Source organism: Echinops telfairi, unplaced genomic scaffold (genome assembly GCF_000313985.2).
Source record: "Echinops telfairi isolate 266 unplaced genomic scaffold, ASM31398v2 ScPeMD7_3;HRSCAF=10, whole genome shotgun sequence".
Classification (NCBI taxonomy): Eukaryota; Metazoa; Chordata; class Mammalia; order Afrosoricida; family Tenrecidae; genus Echinops; species Echinops telfairi.
In genome coordinates, this window is record NW_022103899.1 from 28,910,606 (window position 1) to 28,928,536 (window position 17,931).

General features: G+C 37.9%; 1 protein-coding gene across 1 annotated transcript in view; it reads left to right on the top strand.

Moving 5' to 3' along the window:
* Positions 1-17,931, top strand: part of NBEAL1 (neurobeachin like 1) — a 179,410-nt gene that overhangs the window by 46,904 nt on the left and 114,575 nt on the right. The window contains exons 7-11 of the mRNA XM_045296671.1: positions 3,545-3,630; positions 4,872-5,178; positions 5,542-5,648; positions 13,117-13,203; positions 16,352-16,435. Coding sequence (XP_045152606.1) covers positions 3,545-3,630; positions 4,872-5,178; positions 5,542-5,648; positions 13,117-13,203; positions 16,352-16,435 — 671 coding nt within the window. The remainder of the gene's footprint in view (positions 1-3,544; positions 3,631-4,871; positions 5,179-5,541; positions 5,649-13,116; positions 13,204-16,351; positions 16,436-17,931) is intronic.

A 17,931-nucleotide genomic window follows, 5' to 3' on the forward strand; every position in this document is an offset into this window, starting at 1 on the left:
AAAACCAATGACCAAGAATAAATAAATATATAAAAAAATTAAAAAATTAAAAAAAGAAAAACCTGTAAATAGATCAAGGTCTGTTTGCTGACCTCTTGGCGTGCCACCCCAGTCTGATGGGGTGCCACGCTCTGGCCCCAGAGTCTATCCTTTGTACTCCCTCGGGAGCTCCCTGCTGTTCCCCCACTGCTCTGTGGCAAGCCCTTTATGTTTTGCCTCTGTGTTGTGGGGTCAGACCGGGCCATTCCCGACACTGAGTCTCCGGTGTTGTACCCTGTAGGGCTATGGGTCAGCTATGTGTATTGGCTGTTTTGAGTGGGGATATTGTCCTCCAGGCCTGCTGGGCCAGGTTTTGCTCCACTTTCTTCCTCCCCATTCATTTGCTCCTGTGTGCTCTGATCAGACATGTCCCTCTCCCTGAACTGCAGCTTCAGTGCTGTCCTCTAAAGTAAATTCTTCTTTGGGGAGAGGCAGATGTCCACATGACTGTCTCCCTTCCCCCATGGTTTTCTGTTGTTCTTCCCCCTGGTGGTGTGTGTGGTTATGTGTCATTCATTGAGATTGGTAGGACAGCTTTCTTGATAACATGTCCAAAATACAGAGACAAAGTCTTGCCATCCTTTTTTTTTTTTTTGCCATCCTCATTTTTAAGGAGCATTCTGCCAGTACTTTTTCCCAGGCAGATTTGTGTGTTGTTCTGGCAGTCTATGGTATATTCAGTATTATTCACCAATACTAACATTTAGATGCTTCAGTTATTTTTTTTAAATAATTTTAGCTCTTATCACAATGCATACATACATCCATTGTGCCACACACATTTGTACCTATGTTGCCATCATTTTCTTTTTTTTGCCAGCATTTTTAAAGCATTTCCTTTCTACTTGAGACCGTGGTATCAGCACATTTTCCTCCCTCCCCCACCCTCCCACCTTCATGAACCCTTGATTATTTATAAATGTTTTTTCATGTCTTACACTGATCCCCTGTCTCCCTTCATCCACTTTTCTGGTGTCCATCCCCCTGGGAAGGGGTTATATGTAGATCATTGTGATTGGTTCCCCCATCCTCTCCCCCCCTTCCCCTTCTTCTCCTGGTGATTACTACTCTCATCATTGGCCCTGAGGGGTTTATCTGTCCTGGATTCCCTGTGTTTGCAGCTCTTATCTGTGCATACTCTGATCTGGCTGGATTTGTGAGGTAGAATTGGAGTCATGATAGTGGGGGGGAGTCCTGAAGCATTAAGGAGATAAAGGGAAGTTGTATGTTTTGTCAGTGGTATACTGCACCCTGACTGGTTTGTCCCTTCATTGTGACCCTTCTGTAAGGGGATGTCCAACTGTCTACAGATGGGCTTTGGGTCTCCACTCCGCACTCCCCTCATTGATGCCTTAGTTCTTCTTTGGGCTTTCTTATTCATTATCTAGCTTTCAGTAAGAGATGATTGAAAATGCCATGGATTGGGGCAGGTGTACCACTTGTACTCCCTGTATAGACACTGTTTTGTTATATATCAGAGTAGAAATAATTCTCTTATGAAGGTCTTAACTATGAGTATGCTTATGTATGCAAAGGATATTCATTACAGAATTATTAGCATAAAAAAAGTGAAAAGCATAAACATTTATCAGTATAGACTGGTTTAAATAAAGGTGTATCCATGTAGAGGTATGCTGTCAATAATGAAAAAGATGTCTATCTTAAGATCTGATTAAAAACAAAAACAAAAACAAAAAACAAAAAATGATGCAGGAGAGTTTGTATAGTTTTCTTTTCTTTTGTTTTCCACAGTAGCTGAAAACCCGGTAGATTGGAGAATAGGTCGGAAGGAGAATTTTCCTTGTCAGCCCTTTTATGCTATAAAAAAAAATTTTTTTTTCATGAATAATTTACTGAAAATAATAAAAATCTATAATGCTTAGAAAAAAGGTTGGCAACAGAAACATGCATGAACGGAGACAGCGGGATGGTGTCAGATATGAAAATTATAATAATTTATAATTCATCAAGTGTTCAGGAGGGAGGGAAAAAAACGAGGAGCTGATACCAAGGGCTCAAGTCAAAAGATAATGTTTTGAAAAGGATGATGGCAACATATATGCAAATGTGCTGGATGTATGTATGGACTTTGATAAGAGCTATATGGGCCCCCAGTAAAATGATTTAAATAAAAGGGAAAAGGTTGAGGGCAACATATGTACAAGTATGCTTGACACAATGGATATATGGATTGTTTTAAGAGCTATAAGAGCCTCCAATAAAATGCTTTTTAAAGAAAGAAATGACAATTTGGGAACAAAAAATAAAAGGTTGGCTTTAAACTTTTAGAATATATTGACCCTGTAGAAACCTAGGAAATGTGTTTTTCAAGCTCTTGTGTTTTAGTAGAACAAGTGGAGCTCAGAGGCAGCAGTTGTAGTAGTAAAAATATATTTAGGTTTTATCCGAGCTCTCTCAACTAACCATGGGGCAAAATACTAACTTCTGATGTTCTGGTTGCTTAGGATAAAGGGCACTAAAATAACACATGGAGTATTATCAAAATATGAAAACATAAATGTGGGGAGCAGGAGGAGAGGCCCTCACAAATCATCACAGGTCCGGTAGGCGCAATTGTACAGCGATAATAAGTAAAGATTATAGTAAAGTCATAGAGAGCATGAGAGATGGAGTCAGACACAATTCATGGTAGCATTGCTCACCTCAGCCCCGCTTGATGGTTCTCATAACCTGGCCACGAGAGCAGGAGCAGCCTCTGGGACTGAGAACCGGAGAGCCTCCCCTGGTCCGAGAGCAGAGAGGCCCCCGGGAAGCCAGGACTGGGGAGAGTCTCTAGCGCCAGAGCTGTGGAGAGCCTTTTCTTTCTTGCTAACCACGCATTATAGCACTTTAGGGGAACATGATTACAGAATCACACGTCACAGGAAGGGGCAGTACAATAGGCATACACATTGTAGGAAGGGGATCTGTGATAGGCATAAGCGTAACAGGAAGGGGATGAGCTAGAGGTGTGCCCATATGAATGGGAAAGTCTAAGGGGTATACATGTGACAAGATGGGCGGACCCTAGATTCATGGTGGCAGCCTAACCTCGGTCATCCTTGGGCGGGTTTGACTTCTCTGGTGTCTCCTACAAGGAAACAGACAACTACTATCCTTATCAGAAGGGAATGGGCCCTACTTGTTGTGGGATAAACAGTAGTGTCTGCTTTGGTCTAGATGGCTGATTGCACTTTGGGAGAATGACCCCTAATCTCCTGATGACCTCCAAGTGTATAATCATTCTCAAGCAGCTAAGTCTGGCATATATTTGGGGGAGACAACTTGAGAGAAATCCTTCTGTTTCCCACACATAAAGTACCTATAATACTATCTCAAAAATGATTTCTCTTTTCCCTGCCTATGGAAAAATGCACAGCAACTTTGACTTTAACATAAATTTTTCCCTTTTCACAAATAGATCTACATGTTTTAGTGTCAGGCATTTCTTAGAGATAAATTATATTGTGCGGGAAAAGTCTTTATTTGTTTAATGTTTTTACAGAATGTTTTCAGGAAAGTGAACATCTCAAGGAAAGCCTTAAGTGTTGCCTGTTGCATCTCTTCGGAGCCATTGTCGCTGGTGGGCAGGTGAGAAAAGTGCTGAAAGTTAAAATGTGAAATGATAGTTAATAATAGCCCACTATGTTGAAATTAGAACTATGTAAGAAGGGAGACTGTATGTTGAATTTGTAATCAGTACACGAGTATTAGCTAACTTGAATATTGAAGGAGTGGTCTGTCAGATAGAACAGACATACTGGAGTCTCGTGACTGGAAGCTCATATTAAATACCAGGCTGTGGCTTCTGCCTCCCATATTCGTTCTTTACCTCTGTTACTGCATTCAAGCCAGGTCTGTTTTGTGTGATAAAAGGAGCTTTGGAGCCAAACCTAGGTTTGAATCCCATGTTCATTTCTAGTGTGATTTTGAATTTTAAAATATACATATATTTTAGTTTCTTTTTTTTTAATTTAAAAGAAAATTATAATTTAGCATGCAGGATTAACATTTTTAGTCATTATGAAAAGTAAATGACAAACCATCTATGTAAAAAAATCAAGTACCTCCCCGCCCACTGCTATGGTGTTAATTCCCTATATTGTAGAGCAGAGCTGCTCCATATAGTGTCTGAGATTGTAAGTCTTTATGAGAACAAGTAGCCTAATCCTTCTCCCACAAATCACCTGGTTAGTTTTAATTGCTGACCTTGCAGATAACAACCCCATGATTAATCTACTACACCACCAGTTGTGTCAGTTAGATTTGGGATCCGCACATTGGCTGTTACTGCAAACTCTGTAGTTCAAAACCACCAGCTACTTTGCAAGAGAAAGATGAAGCTTCCTACTCCCATAAACATTTACCTCTCACAAATCCATAGGGGCAGTTTAAACTCTTTTACAGGGTTGCTGTGAGTCAGTGGCGGCAGTTAATGCTAGCGTGCTAATGGCTTGAGTTCGCTGTTTATTTCTCTTAAAAAAATTGTCAGTAATCAGTCAGAATTAATACAACAGCTCTCTTTTAGGGAGGTGGACCAACCACTTGACTCACACTGTTTGATTTCATTGGCCAAACTCGGTCTTAAGACTGCAAAAAGGCAAATAGTTTCAGTTTACAAAAACTTGTTAATGGGAGAGGAAGCTAGGAAATTCAATCTTCATTCCAGGCGGCTGTGTGCGCATGACATCAGAGATCATATGAATGAAGTAAGGGAGAATAACTGTTGATTTAATTTTTAAAAAGCCTGCAGATTTATTGAATTCCCTTTGTGGTTGTGTACATACAGAACTTCAGGTAGGGTTGGTTTTTATTGTCTCTTAATATTTCAGAGGAATGCTTTGCAAGCGATTTCTCCAGCCACCGTGGAAGTGCTTATGAGAGTTTTGGCCGATTGTGATTGTTGGGAGGATGGAGACCCTGAAGAAGTGGGTAGGAAGGTAGAACTAACTCTCAAGTGCCTTACAGAAGTGGTACACATCCTTCTGACGAGCAGCTCTGATCAGCGTCAGGTGGAAACCAGCACGATTCTGGAGAACTACTTTAAGTTGCTGAATTCAGATCATTCAGCTTTACCTAAGCAAAAGAGGTCCAGACACTGGGAAAGCCGGTTCATAGCGCTACAGATCAAGATGCTGAGTGAGTATTGCACAAAGACAATTATATGACGCACGCTTCTGGCCAGGAAGGGGTGGTACTACTGATTAATATATAGTTGGAGATCACAGTTGGTTTAAACTTGAGGCCTATAATGGAGAGACAACTAAATAAATGCCTATGAAATATGTAATTCTTGTCTATGAAAAGTTCAATATAATAAATTAGTGCAAAATTATTCACTTTTCCCATCACATAAAAATACAGATTTTACGTGCTACTCTTTAGCCTGTTATTCACAATTTAGTTTGCATCTGTTTTGTTAATTGAAGCCTAACTTAAAATGTTTGTATGATCCCAAATCTTCTAGTTTGTATATAGGTGATTTTATTTTTACTTTCTTAGATACCATCACAGCCATGTTAGATTGCACAGATAGGCCTGTTCTGCAGGCCATTTTTCTGAACAGCAATTGCTTTGAACACCTCATACGACTGCTGCAGAACTGCAAGGTGATTTTTCTATCATTATTATGATTATCCTTGATTTTAAGCTAGGGTTTATGTTTTGATTCTAATTTCTTAACATATCATAAATATGTTAAAATATAATTTATGTTTAAATAAGTTTTATCTTACCTCATGTATTAGATTTCTAATTGCTTGAATACTTATCAGTGTCAACTGGAAACAAGTTTCTTTTTGTTGTGAGCATTTCAATTTGTACAATTTTTGAACTATTTTGCGTTTCAGGTTAATTTTCTGCTTGTTCAGTATTATTCTTGAGCCCTCGAAGTCATTAGTTACTTTTGACCTCTTGGCAAGCTATGTGTGACAGCACACACCAAGAGGTTCATGATTTGCTTCCCTCTGTTTTCAGTCTGTTTTTCACCTGGTGTTGGGTGAGTTGACATTCCCTTAAAGAGTGTCATTTACTCCATTCTTCTTACTGTACCTCTGGAACAGCTTTTATATGAAAACCCATCAATAATTATCAACTCTTACCTTATCCTAAAAGTTGTTTGTCATAGAAACTTTAAAAAATAAACTACTTTTGAAGATGCAATTTCTACTTCACTAAGTTTTAAACATCATTTATTACTTTATTGGAATGTTTTCACCCTTAGTAAAGTGCAGAAAGGTACTTTAAAAAAAAAGTGATAAGGGTACTTTAAAAAAATACAGCTGACAAATTTAAGAACATGCTGATTTTTGTTTTAACTTTAAAATATTTTTATTAATATCAGGTTTTTCACTTTTACCCACACACTGTCATTTGAAGTTCTACACACTAAAAATAATAAGTACAGAAAACTTTCAAAAAGTATTACGGGAAATTCCATTAGTTTCTATTCCATTATTCCATAAGCTGTTTAAAGCCTAAATACAATATATGTATTCCAAATGATGGGCAACAATGTTTTTGAGAATGCTTTAAGGCTACACTAGATGATTCTCATTTTAGGAGCAGGAGAACATGCTGATTTTTGAAGTATATTCAAATTCAAAATTTTGAAAAAGATAGTAATGTAATAATTTCTTTTACAAGAATTAATGTCACACTACTGCCAAGGAGGTGGCAATTAAAGATGTCCCAAACATTAAACTTTCCCCAAATGTTATATTGCTTCCATTTCTCTTATGTTAGTTTCCACTCCTCCCCTTATGTGAGGGGGTACTAAAAAATCAGATTTTTTTTCCTCCCAAAGTTGCTTACTGAAATATTTTATAAAACAACTTTATCACCTTCAAAGTACTCTCCATTACACTTAATACATTTGTCAAATATATGATCCCATTCGTGGAAACATTTTTCAAACTCATTTGTGTGGCTGGCTGACAACACTTCTCTCATTTTTTTCTTAACCTCTTTTGCATCGTCAAATCACTATCCTTTCGTGTCCCTCTGCTGTCATCGAAATAAAAAGAAGTTGCACAGAGGTCAGGAGCGTAGGGCAAGAGAGGCATGCTGTTTTTTGCCAAAATATGGCACACTGAGATGGCTGCATGAACAGATGCATTGTTGTGGTGGCAAAACCAGCCCTCATCTGCCACAAATCAGGCCCTTTTTGTCACACACTTTTATGCAATCTTTTCAGAACCTCTAGATAGAAAGCTTGATTAACAATCTGACCTGGTAGAACAAACTCCATATGCACTATCCCCCTCACATCAAAAAAACAAGTGAGCATCGTCTTGATTTGTGATTTCATTTGACCAGCTTTTTTGGGCAAGGTGCTGATAACATCTTCCACTGGTTTGATTGATGTGTGCTTTCGGGGTTGTAAGCATAGTACCATGTTTCGTCACCAGTAATGACCTTGGGAAAAAAGTCTGGGTCACTTTGGAGCTGCCCTTTCAAAGATTGGCATGTTTCCAGTCGACACTGCTGGTCAGTCAAAACCCGAGGCACAAATTTTGCAGCAACCCTTAGATTCCCAAGTCTTCCATTAAAATTCGCTGAACTAAGCTCCAAGATAGGCCAGATAACTTCCCCATCTCTTCAATAGTCCATCTTCAAGCACAAGTGCACGAAGTTTGTTGATATTTTTATTCTTTTGGGAAGTTCACAGAAGTCCAGAAAGAGGTCTTTCATCAATTGACATTTCACGTTTTTTGAAATGAGAGAACCTCTCATGCACTTGAGTTTTTCCCATAGCACTGTCATTGTAAGCTGTGTTCAACATCACAACAGTCTATGTGTCATTTTCCTCGAGCAGGAAACAAAATTTCTCAGCCACACACTGTTCTCTTAAATTGGCCATCAAAAGGAAGTTCGAGCAAAACTGCTTTTACGAAAAAATTTACGGTGACCAGCAAGAACCTTCCCAGGCAATGCCCCTGGGTGCCCTAACTCAGCGATTACTGGATGCTCTCCTACAGGGAACAAGACGCCCAGAGGAGCTTTTTCTGTTGTTGTTTTTTTTGGGTACCCCTCTCATATTCCATCTTGTCCCTGGATTAATGGTACTGTATCACAGAAGTCAGGAAGCTTTAAGGCAGTGGTTCTCAACCTTCCTAATGCCGCGACCCTTTAATGTAGTTCCTCATGTTGTGGTGACCCCCCCAATCATAAAATTATTTTTGTTGCTACTTCGTAACTATGATATTGCTACTGTTATGAATTGGGCTAACCCTGTGAATGGGTCATTTGACTCCCAAAGGGTTGCGACCCGCAGGTTGAGAATTGCTGCTTTTAGGAAATGACTCACATAGTTTTGGGTGCTACTATGTCCTAAACCAGAAGGTCAAAGGACCCTCCTCCTTCACAAGGCTGTGGAAACTGGTGAAATCAGGAAAGGTGATTGACGGCAACTCAAATTCCAAGAACACACAGAGGCAAGTCAAATGCAGGGTCCACGAGCTAGAATCCAAAATGCCATTAAGTCAAAGCAGGTCTACTGATACTCAATCAGAAAGCCAAGTTCACAAAAAAAGGAAGGCTGTGATGGAGGTATGGTTTTTGTCTTTCTGCAGACCATACCCCCAAGGAAACAAAAGATGGTGACTTGAGTCAGACTCTCTATTGGTGGAGACTCCGAGTTCCTCCCATCTTAATCCTGTAACAGAGAACTCTTACTATAGTGGGATTATAATCACAGGCATAGAGGCAAGACTTTTCACATTCTCACAAAAAGATCATGACAAGAAGAGCCATATTAATTGACTACATTTCAGTAATAATAAATAGAATACCCTATAATCCTGTCAACTAGAATGAAGGTTTACTATATGCCAGGCATTGTATTCGGTGCATCATATGTGAGGAGACACAACATATTTTATGCTCAGAGTGACCACTTTACAAATTAAGATAATTCAAAGGGTACAGCCAGTGTTTCAATCTAGTTTTATCTTACTTCAAGGCTTTTGTTTTTAACTTTTGCTTTATATAATGCCCAAAATGATACTTTTACATGTTTGTTTGAATATTTTTTATAAACAACTAACATTTTGCATGATTGAGATAAAAATTAATATATAGTAGGTACCCCATTAGGATCAATTTTTGAATCACTGTTAAAATATTACATGTTCATCTTGAAATGCAAATAGTGACAACATATTCTCCTACATAAAAAAATTAGTTAAAAAATTATTGTTTTTTTACCTAATATGCTGGTAGTAATTCCTAATATAAAAATATCTCTCTTAATGAAAATATAAAACACAACATTGTATTAATTTATTTTTGATAGCTGTAATTCATATTATAACACGAATGAATGACAAAGTTTCTTAAGCAACTGGTTACTTCATGACTTTTCTAGTTTCAACGTAACCCTTTCTGCAGTTGTCAGAAGTCCAAGGCTGAGGGCTTTCACTCAGAATCCAGAGTCTGCCAAAAATCCAGAGTTGGGAGGGCAGACTCATTGATTGGTCTCAGAGAACAGAGAATTATTTTCTAGCCTTGAGAGCTAATGTAAACTGTTCTGCAGGGCTTTTCTATTTGCTTAGTGTCCATTTATCTCTTCTTTCTAGTCATTGAAATGCCTATCTTGTATTTCTTCCATAACTGCATTTTTGAAGCAGATAACTTATTTTCTAGATTCAGAGATGAAAAGGAATTTTACCCCAAGGTGAAATTTAGGCTTGGAGTTGATTTAAGACTTTTGAGATGATATGATGGGGTAACAGTGTTTGTGCATGTAGCAAGGATATGGATTTTGAGAAGTCCAGGATTAGGGTGTCATGAATTAGATTGCATCTCTCCAAAATATATTTCAACCAGACTGGTCTGTGATGCGCAGTTGTTTGGCAGTTGTGTAATGATGTAATCATCTATTATGATATGATCTAGTGAGATCAGCCAGATTAGGGTGTGGTGCTCATAATCCTAAACCAATATAGCAGGCTTCCCTTGGGGTGTGGTCTAAATCACCTACATTCTCACAAGAAATAAAAAGAGTAGCGAGCAAAGAAGTGGGGGACCTGACAAAGATGAGCCCAGGGCAAATGTGTCATTTGGAGTGGAGTTCTTGCACTGAGCATTTCCTAGACCAAGACCCATAGAGCACCAGGACACACAGAGCCCACAGCTGTTGAACGGAGACAAGGACCTTCCTCCAGAGCCTACAGAGAGAGTCTTCCCTTAGAACTGTCCCCTTAAATTCAGAATTACAGCCTCCTAGACTGTAACACAATAACTTTGTTTGCCAAAGCCATCCACTTGTGGAATTTTGTTATCACTGCATTAGAAAACTAAGACATAATGGCTACATTTCTTATAATTTAGATCTATGAGTGTGCTGACAGTTATGGCATTTAAAATTTTAACTATTTGATACAATTTATTTTGTTTTCAACAGAATAATAGGAAATTCTAGAGAAAATCCATTTTAAGAGGAAAAGTTAAGCTAAGTAATTCAAGTTTTCCTTGCTGGCAATGTTAGTTTTTATGTCAGGTACCTCTGAACCATTGTAGACTTAACATCTGTGTTAGTCTGGGTGGAATAGAGAAACAAATCTAGAGAGATGCACATGTGTATAAGAAAGAGCTTTATATACAAGAGCAGTTGAATACTGAGAAAACAGCCCAGTCCAGATCAAGTCCATAAGTTCGATATTAGCCCATATGTCCGATACCAATCTATAAAGTCCTCTTTAGACTCACAAAAAACATGCAATGACATCAAATGCAAGAAGATCACAGGCAATTGGGTGGGAAGTCTTGTGGATCCAGTGGTGATACAAACATCTCAGTACTAGCAGGAGTCTCCACGTGGGTTCTCCAGGTCCAGGGCTCTGGCTACATCAGGGTAAGTCCTTGTGGCTTCTCAGGGATGTTCTGCAGGGAGTGAGCAGGGAGAATGTCTCTCGCCTCCAAGGAGGAAAATGACTGGAGTTTCCAGAATCCTCAGGGGAAGGCCATGCCACACAGAAGCCTCATTGGCTATATTCTGAATGACAGGCTAGACCACCTCTACACTCTTAATCTTGAGATTGACACCAGACTATGTAACTACCATAACACCACACATTAGGATTATTAAGTGGGAACCGTTGAAATATACTTATCAATTCCTTCATTGAGCAAATGAGGAAAATGTCTTAATCTTAAGAGATTAAGTGATTAGCTCAGGATCAGTACTAGTACATGTAGAGCTAGGATTTCTTACCCAGATTTCCTGACCATGAGTCTGCTGTAATGTGTTGTTGTATAATTAAGTTACAAAACTTTTAAGATCACTATTTAATCAGAAGAAAACTCTTTTCTGTGCACTAAATATAGGAAAAATTACAGGAAAATTGACGTTCAAATAAATTTGAGGGCGATAGTTTGATATGATTCCTCAATATGTGTTTGAAGACCTTTTGAAAACTTTCAAGATTAGAGAACATCGTTTTGCATGAGGTGTTACAGATGCTTTATTGCTTTGTTTGTTGCTTTTGTGTGTGTGTGTTGTGTGTGTTTTGTTTGTTTATTTGTTGCTTTTTGTTAGTAAGGAATGAGTCATTTATATGGTTATGTAAGATGGAGGCAACTTTGATATTTAAGCAGACCTATTGGAAATCTTGTTAGCTAAAGCTTAAAATATCATACCCACTTTATGAATCATACGGAAGACTTTAGACTTGTAGTTTTCACTTTTCTTTTTATATGAGATTTATGAAATGGTTTAATTAAGTGAGCATTAATTTCCTTAAGTATTTATATGAAGGTTTCTGGACTTGTTAAAATTAATTTCATTATACAATAAAACACTTAAAATGTAATTACATAGAATAATGCATTTATCTTTTAATGATTGTAAATCATTAGCACCAATTTTCTTTCGCTCTACTGCATTTTGGAGGGGAGATATGATATAATTAAAATAATGTAAATGTTGCTTTTTAAGTACACAGATATTTGAATTTAATGCGAAGGGGAAAAAAAAAAGAACAAAAACCTACCATGTTGCTAGTGACAAGGAAACAGTCTGTGCTTCTAAAGTCTGTATTGTGCATACTAATCTGTAGCTGTGTTAAGCTTTATATATGCTCTTGAAAACCATATAGTACCAGACCTCTATCCAGTTATTTTCTTTCAGCTACTCATTAAATTTCTGTTCCTTTCTAAATGGACAAAATTCCTCAGCGGAATGTTCTTTGTAGTATGCTCATGATATCAAGACCAAACTCACTGCTATCAAGTTACTTCCAACTTATAATGACACTGTATACTATAGGATATAGACTATAGGACAGGGTAGAATTGCCCCTGTGGGTTTCCAAGACTCTTTAGGGGAGTAGAGAGCATTGTCTTTTCCCCATGCTCCTGGTAAGTTCTTTTATAAATGTTAGGTGGTTCTCCCTTTTATTCTCATTTAATTACATTTTTATTTTGAGTTTTATGTATTTGGAACACTTGTTATTCTCTATGCCATCTGAGAATGATACCCATTAGTTTAATACAAACTATAAAGACAAAGTTTAACTATTGATGACTTTGGAGAGTACTGTTATAGTCTTGTAACACAGTGAGTGGTGAGAAAAATTTGGGCAATGAACACTGACTTGTCAAAGCCTATGCTAGTGTTAATGAGACTCAGAGATATACTTCCAGAAAGAACCAGCCACCCCTTTAAAGTTGTTTTAGAAACACTTGCCTGACTACAGAACCTGCTTTTTTGTTTTGTTTTTCAGCAGACTCTAGTCTGTCTCAATAGCAAGCATCCTTCTTTTCTCTGAGGCAATCTCTCTGTCAGTTCTTGAATAATTTAGGAAAACTAACTTATCTAATTACTGCTTCTGTTTTTTATTCCTGTATGTTTGAGTTCTAAGAGACCTATATTCATCATGCTAATTTATTAACCATAATAATTATTAGTTTGTAATTCAAATCTAATAATTGTTGATTTCTGAGAGTGGTTATACTTCACAAGGGGGTCTTTGGATTTCTTTTCAAGAGAGATGGAAATCCACGTACATATCATCTCCACCAGTTGGTAATAATTTAATGTTCTTTGCCCATTATTCTTATCTCTGTTTTTAACAGCTATTTTTAAATGCTAACAATAAGGTGGCAGACAAGAACGAGAAAGACCTTGCCAACAAATTACTGACAGAAATGAATGAGGACAAGGTATCTGCAAAGCCTGCATCTTGTTTCAGCTGAAGTCCCAGAATCAGTCTATGGCAATAACTGTTCCTGTACTTTTTCCTTGTGTTTTAAAACACAAGATCATGATCCAGTTCTAAATGAGTTGGAATTAATTTGGCAGAATAGGAAATAGAGAATCCTCATCAATTATTTTGAAAATTAAAGTTTACTTTAATCTAAAACAGTGGTTCTCAACCCTTCTAATCTCCCCACCCTTTAATACACTTCCTCATGTTGTGGTGACCCCGTATGTGGGTATATCTGCATGTGATTGGACCCACCTGGAGACAGATAGAAGAGCGGTGTGTTGGTTCCTAAGACCATCAAAAAGATGGTCTTAGGCAATCCCTGTGAAGGGTCATTTGACCACCAAAGGGATCACAACCCACAGGTTGAGAACTGCTGATCTAAAAGATAAATAGATTGAAATTTTGATGGTTGCCATAGATGACTTCCATCTTATGTATACACAGGTGTATGGATGTTCTCTTTTGTTTGAAGGAGATGAAAAGTACAGGAATGGGATCTCATTATCAATGCTGCCCACCTGGTGATGAAATCAAAATTGGGGAGCCTCCTTTTCTAAGCACTGTGGTGTATTGGGATCTTAGGGCTTTGTTTGTGAACATTGTATGATAAATTTTAATATCTTAATTCTTTGCTTGTTGACAAGTGATAATTATAATTCAATGGACAGCTCATATCTTGGAGGAAGGGAAGAAGATGTCAAGCTCTTTGAGTCTTAATTTAGCATAATTTTTTTTCCCTTAAAAACACTTATATTGCTTTTCACTTAGGCTATTTGATTTGAGGAAAAAGCAAACAATGAAAGTACATATAAAAGTGTGCTTCCTTATTTTTCTTTTCCCAAAACTTTAGAGAGAGTGTAAATTGATGTCTTTGATTAACATTATCTTAATGTCCAAGTTTATAAATAAAGCTGGGATATAAAAAGAGATATGCTAGTTTATTGTTTTACGTTTCATATGTGAAAAGCAGTTATAGAGTACTTCTCTAAAACACTTTTTTTAACATACATTAGTAAAACTTACAAGTTTATGTTAGAATTTGAAATTAGAACTTTTAGATACTCTGATGCATGTCTTGCATAAAGTCTGAGATGGATGGTAGTTACAGGAAATTCTGCATCATGCAGGATCTTTAATGCATATTGTATGTTTCTTACATCTTTAATGTGTACATAATAATGCTCATCAAACAAATAATATTGACAAAACAAGATGCTCTTGTGGTTAAATAAGTTGTCTAACTGCGATCCATGCCCCAAACCCAAACTCTCCCATTGAGTTGATTCCCACTCCATTATCCTATATTGCTTTTCCTGAGGCTTTAAGTCTTTTTGGGAGCAGACGGCCTCATTTTCCTCTGTTGGAGCAGCTGTTGGCTTTAACCACAGACCTTGTGGTTAGCAGTCTCACACCGAGCCCACAACTCCAGCAGACCCCATTGTAGTCTGATGCAGTTTAGTTAAAACACCTCAGAAAGATCTAAGCTGCCCCTGCTTTACTCCAGCTCTTTTCTGGTGAGAGGGAGTGGGAATCCCTGTTTGTGGAGTGATTTACTTTCAAGTTATAATAATATACTCCTGAAAGCAGATGGTAAGAATTTTATTTTTAATAACTTTCTAGACCTAATGCTGTGTTTTGTGGCTGATCAAGTTTGACATAATTGGCAATCTCAGTATTTTTATATTGTTGGTGTTATTTTTATTTATTTCAAATTGCTGTAAACACATTGCCCTGAATTTTAGTCCACATCTCTTTAGAGTGATGCTTAAGCAACATGAGACAAAGTGGAGCTAGGTTGCTTTTTTTTTTCCTTTTTTAAATGGTGGATTTAGTTTGGGGTTATTATACATGCCAGTGAAACCTCAAATACTCACTGATATCTCGATGCTGACTTACAGTGACCATATAGGACAGAGTAGAACTGAACCTGCTCCATTTCCAAGACTTAACTCTTTATGGGAGTAGAAAGCCCTTTTTTCCAAGGAATGGGTGATGGTTTTGAACTGCTGATCTTGGAATTAGCAGCCCAATGCTTAACCACCCTGATGGCATTGTGGTTATGTATTGGGCTACTTCTGAAAGAGCCACTGTTTGAAACTACCAACTGTTCCTTGGGAGAAACACAGGGCTTTCTATTCCTGTAAAGATTTACAGTTTCAGAAACTCAACAGGGGCAGTTCTACCCTGTCCTCTAGTCATTATGAGTCGGCATACACTTGATGGTAGTAAGCTTTTTTTAAAATAATGAAATCATTTTATTGGGGGCTTGTACAACTCATCACAATCCACACACATCTATTGTGTCAAACATTTTTGTACATTTGTTTCCCTTATTCTCAAAACATTTGCTTTCTACTTGAGCCCTTGGTATCAGCTCCTGATTTCCCCCCTCTTGCCCCTCCCCCATGAATCCTTGATAATTTATAAATTATTATTATTTTGTCATATCTTACACCATCCAACATCTCCCTTCACCCACTTCTCTGTTGTCCGTCCCCGAAGGAGGAGGTTATGTGGAGATCCTTGGAATATGTTCAACCTTTCTCTCTTACCTTTCCTCCACCCTCCTGGTATCACCACTCTCACCATTGGCCCTGAGGGGTTCATCTGTCCTGGATTCCCTGTGTTTCCAGTTCCTATCTGTGCCAGTGAACATCCGCCGGTCCAGCCAAATTTGTAAGGTAGAATTGGGATCAGGCAGTAAGTTTTTTAAAGTGAAACTTAATGTTCAACATTTTCAAATACAGTTTTCAAGGGAAATTAATATATAACCGATTTTTTCATGATAGATTTTCCTCCCTTCCTCTTGAGATTGTCCATTATTTTAAAAAAGCATGTATTAAGCTTGTTTATTTTTGAAGATATTTTAATATAATGAGTGAACCCAGCTTTTATCCTTTTTGACATTGGCTTATTTTTTTGTTCCATGAGTAGCTTTTCCTTTAGGTTATAGTGTTTCCGAAATCCATTTTGTTGTCAGAGAAATGTAATGCACGTTAAGGACTTATCTTTTCAGGTTTTCTAAACAGAAGTTTACTTTTCTTAACTGGTTAAGAATCTTGAACACAGTTCTTAATTTCTCACCTTTTTTCTCCCACTAGGTGTTTCAGGGGCAGTTGGATTGTTTGGCTGTATCAACCATTCAGGCTTTGACAGCAGTGATGAATAAATCTCCAGCTGCTAAGGTGAAAGACACATCTCCAGGCTTAACAGTCAACTTCAATGACATGTACCAGTTTTCACTAACCATGTTAATCTGGGTAGACTAGAGTAACAAATCCATTGACACACACACATATGTGTATAAGAAAGAGATTTATATGCAAGAGCAATTGAACATTGAGAAAACATCCCAGCCCAGTCCAGATCATGTCCATAAGTCCAGTATTAGCCCATATGTCCGATACCGATCTATAAAGTCCCCTTCACACTCACGAAACACATGCAATGACGCTGAATGTAGAAGATCACAGGCCAGTGGGTAGAAAGTCTTTGGATCCAGCGTCATCGGAAACATCTCAGCTCTGGCAGGGGTCTCTGCATTAGGATGGGTCCATGTGTCCTGTCAGCTACTATGTCTCCCAGGGTGTGAGCAAGGAGTCTCCTACCTCCAAGGAGGAAGTACGGATTTCCCAGAATCCTCAGGAGAAGGCCATGTCCACACAGAGACCTCATTGGCTATGATCTGATTGACAAGCTAGACTCCACCCCTACACTCTTAAACCTCAAATTGACAAACAATTATATATCTACCACACTAGTAATCTCAAAGCAATGTAAGAGTGTATACACATGGTTTTACACCTTGAATGAATAATTCATCTTAGTATAAGAATAATTTTTATAATTTTTAAAATTTTTGTGAGCTGGGTGGTTTGCAGAGCAGTTTTCCCCTCAATAATTTGTACACATTTTGTTTCATGTCATCGATTGCTAACTATCTCCACAATGTAACATGATAGTTCCCATTTCTTCTCTGTGTTTTCTGTTTCCATTTATCCTCTCTTTCTAACCCTTCTGAACTTTGCCCTGGGTAACTATTGCCCATGAACTGAAATGGTTTATTACTCTAAGGTGTGTGATTGCCTAATCGTTATTCTCTTTATAGATTTGTCTATTATTTACCTAAAAACTGAGCCATGCAGGTGAGTTCGTTTCCAGACACAAAGGGAGAGCACCATAGTGTCGAGAATTCCACTAGTCTGTCTGCATAGTAAGCCTGGTCTTTCATTATCATTGCTAAGACAAGACCCCTGTGCACTCTGCTTTTGGATTTTTAAAGACTTAGATGACTGATCTGTAAACTAAGAGATGTCGGTTTTTGCTCAAAGAATGGAAGTATAGCACTGGTGTTGAAATGATTCTTTTAAGTGATTCTATGAATAGTGAGTTTAAAGAATTAGGTTTTTATGTTGTTTTTCTTCACTAGTGAAATAAGTACTCTTCTTTCACCAGTTAGTTTATGCCTCCTTAGAATATGTTTTTATAAATAGGACTATCAAATTGGAACCTGCTTTTCCAGCACATGAAGCCATGGGAATTGTTCTTTTTTACTTGAAGTCCTTAGCTGGCAGGATTTCCTTTTCCTTCTCACTCACTACTCACTCTATGCTGATGCCCAGCTATGCTGATTTATGCTAGTGGTGATTTCACCGAATAGTTCTAGGGATTAGTGAAATCA